This window comes from Meleagris gallopavo, chromosome 12, assembly GCF_905368555.1.
Source record: "Meleagris gallopavo chromosome 12, MGAL_WU_HG_1.1, whole genome shotgun sequence".
NCBI lineage: Eukaryota > Metazoa > Chordata > Aves > Galliformes > Phasianidae > Meleagris > Meleagris gallopavo.
In genome coordinates, this window is record NC_139415.1 from 19,069,081 (window position 1) to 19,075,080 (window position 6,000).

Here is a 6,000-nt window from a genome sequence, read left to right on the forward strand (position 1 = left end):
AGCACACCCAGCCCCCAGCCGCCCTGCAGCTCACTTCAGGACTAACAGCTGTAATTCAAAGCAGCCCTTAAACCTTCCAGCCTGAAAGCTGCCATAAACCTATGAAAGTGAACACAGCTTCTCGTCACCACCAAGCGAGGCAGATAATCCTATTATGAAAAAAAAATAAACGAGGCACATCCTCCCTTAATGCCATTAGGGCTCGACTTAAGCACATAACACACATGCAGGAGCAGAGAGCTCTGGCAGCACACTGCCATCAGCGCTTCCTGCAAGCTGTCACCAGCACCTGGGTGCTCCTGGACGTTCTCTAAAGAAAAACACAAAGATGATACTTTCACGTAAGTAGTTATAAAACCAAAAGCACAGTTTTTGATGTCTGAGAAGGCCGTTAGAAATAAGAACTCTTGTCAAAGAGGGAGAAAGAATCGCTGACTTTAGGGCTGTCACCAGGCAGTCACCTCCCCAGCACAGGCTCTCCTGCAGGGAAAGGAAGACATTGGCTGATAACAGACCTACCTGAGAGGGTGCATGTCTCAGGGCACAGCCAACAGCTCCTGCATTTCACTCTGCTCATTGCAGGGGTCAGAGTACAGCTGTGATTAAATCCAACATGTGAACAGACACACCCTGCCATTTTATACAGCACTGAACGGCGGCTGCTTTTGAAGCAGTGTGATTTATGTAAAAGCTGCAGACTGTTTGTAGCCTCAGCAGTCCAGGTTGTCCCCTCAGCTCTGTCAGAACCATTCACCAGGTATCACTCCCCTGCAGGATGGATTCCCACCACCCAATGCCACCCCCATCCGTGCTGCCTGGAAGATGGCACAGATACAGGGCTGGAGAGAGGGCTCAAGTGGAGACCACAGCACTTTGTATTTTATAAGCATATCCTGCTTATCAGTGCCTGTATGTATTCACTTAAGTGTGTTTCAGAGTGCAGAGCTGAAGGAGCAAGACGTAGCATTTAGTCTACATAAAGGAAAAGCAGAGCCAGCCTGACCACAGGGATGGCCCAGCAGGTCCCCCCATGCAGGACATCACTGCCCCCTTGTTCACCCCAATGTCTCCACCTACAGAAAAATCGCTGGATGCTACCAAGTGGGTGAGGCTTAGTCTGAACAGTGACCAAACCCAAGGGCAGACCTAAAGCTGCTGCATTTGTGCACTGCTCTCAAAGTGCTCCTGTGAAGAATTTTTATTGTTTGCCTGCCTTGTTTAAGTAACGGCATCCTAGGATTAACATAGATAAGTCTACCAAAACATTAGAGCAAAACAAATAGTTGGCATAACCCATCAATACCAAATTATTAAGCATCAAACAAACACGTGAGCCTTCTGGCTAGATATACAACTTGTCCTCTCAGAGCCACAATAAGGGCTCTGAGGCCGCATCAGACACCACTGTCACAGAGAGAGATGTGCATCTAGCAGCACTGCCAGCTTCTCTTCTCCGTAAGATTCCTGGGGCGAGGAAAAGCCCAGCAGCAGCACACAAACTGCAGTGGAAGTGCTGAACGCTGCACACAACTCCAAAGGATGATCAGGCTGCTAGAAAAAAAAAAAAAAACAGCAAGATAAATGAATAAGATTTCAGGTTTATTTTTAAATACAATCTCCTTCACATCTCATTGCCAATGACACATAACCTAAGTGCATGTTATTGATGAGCCACCCCAGCCTCTCAGCCCCGAGGTACAGCCCAGCTCAGCACTAACAGAAGCGACCTGACCTACCCATGCACCTTGGAAAAAAGCCAGAGCTCTCACAGCTGCACTTCACAACAAAGGCTGTTAGGTACCTTTTACAGTGAGGCTGGGGCCTGCCTTTTGTGCCTGCACCAAGCAGCACCGCAGCCCTTATGGCAAGGAGAGCTCACAGCTTCCACCACAGAACCAATGGAGCTGGGGAGCCCACAGCTCAGGGCCTGCAACACAGGGGAGGAAGAGGCATTTTCCTTTCAAATGGGAGAGACAAAAATGCAGCCGCCCTCAGAGCATGCAGGAATGCCCCAGACTTCCAATTCTAAGATGTTCTCTAATTGCAACATTCCAAAATAATAAAGCCTTGATAAATACTCCTTTCTAAAGTTGCCCGAGAATTACAACACACCTGCACAGGGCTGCACCACAAATTGCTGCTCCTGACTCTCCTCGTGTTTCTTCACAGGAACCACAAGCATCACACAAACAAGCACATGATTCCATTTAAACAGATGCAAATGATGCACAATTTTTTTCCAAGGAATGCACACACCAGCACAAGTCTTAATAACGCTTCTCGGAACCCAAACATCCTCTAAGGAATAATCGCATTCAGGCTAGGATTTGACATTCAAATGTTACAGAGCTGATTCCTGGCAGTGGTGCCTGAGGGCAGCACTGTGAACTGTGCTGGGATGCACACAGAAGGGCTGAGCAACTCGGCTCCAGCCCACAGCAGCAGCACAGGGAAGGTTCTGCTGAGCAGGCATCGCCACGGGCACCAGCAAGGCTCTGTCTTTGCACAGGGCAGAGCTGTGACCAAACGCCATCAAGGTCTTGTTTGTCCTCACAGCGATGTGTGCCTCCAGCAGCGGGGTCCTCTCCCATTAGGGAGCTGAACACAGAAGTAGGAGGCTGATCCCAAGCCCCTCCTCACACAGAGGAAGCCAGCCAGCAGAACCTGGCAGCATCCACAAGCAGGAAAGCACTAACACAGACTCAGCTGCCCCTAACTACAGAAGTTGGTCAGGTACTAATTTAATAACCAGAGACTGTCACACCAGGATGAGAGCTCAAATGCCTCTCTTTGCTTTTTCCACAATGGTTTCCACTAATTACATATGACATTCAGGGTGTGTTAATATAGTTTAAATAGCCTTAGCATTATTCTTCCCAAAGGAGAAAAAGCTGACAAGTTTTCGCATGGCTTTCTACCTGCTCCTTCTCATCACTTGAGGTGCTCCAGGAAGCTCTGCCAATAACCGAAGCGTGTGCATTCCTCACGTGGGCTGCCCCGACGCCTCACCCTGACACCAAGAGCCTGGAGGAGCTGCAGCCCTGCCCAAACACACCAGGATTCCATCATGCACCACAAGCAGCCATCCAATCTCATCAAGCAGCCCTGGCCACCTCCACCCCCATACAGAGCTCGTTACAAAGGATAGAAAGGCAGTAAGCCCCACACCGATCGGTTAATGGACATCAAGCACAGCAAGTACAACTCACCAGCAAAAGCTGACCAGCAAAGGTCTGAAACAGAACAAGAAACAAACCTTTCCCCCTGCATCTTCTCCAGGAACCTCGAGAAAAGCCAGTTAGCAGGCATATCTGATGAGCTCCTCATGCATACACTGCAGCAGGAATTCCTAACTTCATTGGAAGAACACACTCCCTATGACAAGCGCACACCTATATCAGCACTCGGTTTGGAATCGCAGAACTATTAGCAGTGCACACTGCTGCAGTCACCCAGTACAATATCGACTCCATTAATTGCAATTTATCTCATTAGAGCTGGTTAGTGAGCCACGGTCTGTGCACTGCAGCCTTCATGGGCCACAGGATCTGCTTCAAAGCACACAGCCCACAGCAGCACAAAGGACAAGTAGCATTTGTCTCACTATTCAGAGCACTGACATTAGCAAGCAGGCTGCTCAGATTATCTCCCGAGCACCGGCTGGAGCTGGCAAAACCAGGTAATTCATTTTTCAGATGTAGCACCCTGAATAATGGTGGAACTGGTACTTCCTGCATTTTTGGCTTGCGTCCATTTTGGGACAGGTAGTAAAGCTATTCCCAAAAGATCACTGTCAAAAAACATTAGGGCACGCAATTGTTGCCTAACTGAAGGAAAACGTTCGGAAGCATGATGGAGGGATTAAGTTTCTCTCCACCCCCCAGGAAATAGCACTGGGTGGGAACAGGAGAGAGGGATGAAGTTTCCGAAACAGACAGCTCTTTTTGCACTGCTTTCAAGCAAGATCCACAAAGCTCAGCCTGGCTGGATTCCCACCCACTTCCCTCCTGTCCCAGCAGCCACAAACAGAGTGGGCTTTATCCAAGCACCTCCCTTCAGCCTCACCATTAACACCAGCTGTATGGAGGAAACAGGAGGAATCCCCTACACAGAAGGGGATACGTTTGAGAAGTTGGTGGAGTGACTATGTAACCAAAAGATGGAACGAACAGATGAAGCGAGCACATTGTGGCTACAAAATTCAGCTTACAAATGGCTCCTGCTAAAGCAGATTTCCTTCAGGTATTCAAGAGCGATTTCAGCTCTTAGAAGTATTGAGACTGATCAAACTACTTTGAAAGGAAGGCTTGTCGAGCCTGCTCCCATAGAACTGAAAAACCCCCATACCTACCCAAAAACCAAACACAAATGCTGTATCACTTCAACTGTTTGTTGACATTTAATTACCGTAGGCTTACTTTGAAATAACAAACAGTTCTAAAGTATAGGACGACTAATGAAGAGCACAAACCAGTGCCAGCCTACACGTTACAGATTATCATAACAGACATCTGAATCACTCCTTCGCACAGCGATGTGCTCATACACAGAGCTGTCATTTCACCCAGGGAGTTGTCAGCAGTTTACAAGCCTGAACGTCTGCATAGCTTTCAAATGAACTATTATTCTCAAGTAATGCTTTCAAATTTAAGACAAATGAGCAATAGCGTTTTAAAGGAATCTAATATCTTAAAAGATGGCTGATAGAAGTCAGCACGTCCCTATTAAGCCGCCCTTTTCCGCTACCCCAGGCAGCCGGCAGCACGGGACGGCAGGAGCCGAGTAGGGCAGCAGCCCGGGCTGACTCCTAGGAAACCATTCACCGAGCGATCACAAACAGCAACCAAATCCTGCCTCCGAATCAAGCTGCCTTCGCTCACAAGTACCGCTCTCGTCAAACTCCATCTGCAGAGAATGAAAAAGGACGCCAATAAAGCCGCTTAAAGCCAGGTAACGCTAACCCGAGCCATAAGGAACCACCGACAGCCAACCACCACGAGGGCTCCCTGCTCCCGGACCCCCAGCTGCCGCAGCCCAGCACCCCGAGGGGCGACCAGCAGCCCCGGCAGCACAGCCACCGCCGCAGCTTTCGGGACGTTTTCTAAGCAAACCTCGCTGCCGCACACCGCAACGAACGCCGCGCTCCGGCTTCATCACAGCACCGACAGCGGCCCGAGGGGCAGGGAAAGCCACGGAAGCGCTGGATCTCCCGGGGGCAGAAAGCGACACCGGAGCCGAACGCAGAGGCTCTGCGTCCTCGTTTCCCCAGCTCCGCTCCACCTGAGGCAGCCCCGGCCGCGCCGGGCACCACACGTCCCGCCGCAGGGCTCAGCCCGCAGCCTGAGGTGCCCCGCGCCCGCTGCCGCCCGCCCGTCCCCACACGACGGCCCTCCCAGCCCGGCTCCCTCAGTCCCCCGCCCTCCCGCCCCAACACGCGCACAGCACAGCACAGCACTGCCCGGCCCCGCACCCCACGGAGGGTGCCCAGGGCCAGCCCCGGCCGCCCCGCAAGGTCCCTCAAGACCCCCTCTGACCCCCACCCCCGCCCCTCAGGGCGGCTCGGCACGCACCGCGCTGCCTGCGATGACGGCTTCGTGCTTCCTTAGGCGGGACTTGAGGCTCTTCATGGCGCGGCCCCGGGCGGGCGCGCGGCACCCACCCCGCGACGCGCACCCGCCGCCGCCACGACCGGGACAAACGTACCCCCGCCCGCCGTGGTACCTTTAGCCCGTAGCCCCGCCCCCCGAAAGGCATCGCGGCCAATCGCCGCCCGACCGCGCGGGCGCCGCGGCCAATCGCCACGCGGAGAGGGGGTGGGACTTCCTCATTTTTAAAGTCCGCCTGAAGGGGAGTGGCGCTGTGAGGGATGGGAGTTTGCGGAACCGCCCGCCCAGCAGGGGGCGCTCTGTGCTGGGCAGGGGCGCGTTGCCATGGGTGCCCGGCCATCGGTGCCCGTTGGCGGCCGCTCCAACAGCGCGGGGTTCCGCAGGGCGGCACAGG

General features: G+C 52.7%; 1 protein-coding gene across 2 annotated transcripts in view; it reads right to left on the bottom strand.

Moving 5' to 3' along the window:
• The window catches only part of UACA (uveal autoantigen with coiled-coil domains and ankyrin repeats), a 28,360-nt gene extending 22,621 nt beyond the window's left edge, over window positions 1–5,739 (bottom strand). Inside the window, exon 1 of one of the 2 annotated variants that reach the window (XM_085233632.1) lies at window positions 5,571–5,739. In XM_085233632.1, coding sequence (XP_085089758.1) covers window positions 5,571–5,627 — 57 coding nt within the window. In that variant the 5' untranslated portion in view covers window positions 5,628–5,739. The remainder of the gene's footprint in view (window positions 1–5,570) is intronic. The other variant, XM_085233631.1, reaches the window with a different exon arrangement.
• Between the last annotated feature and the right edge of the window lie 261 nt (window positions 5,740–6,000).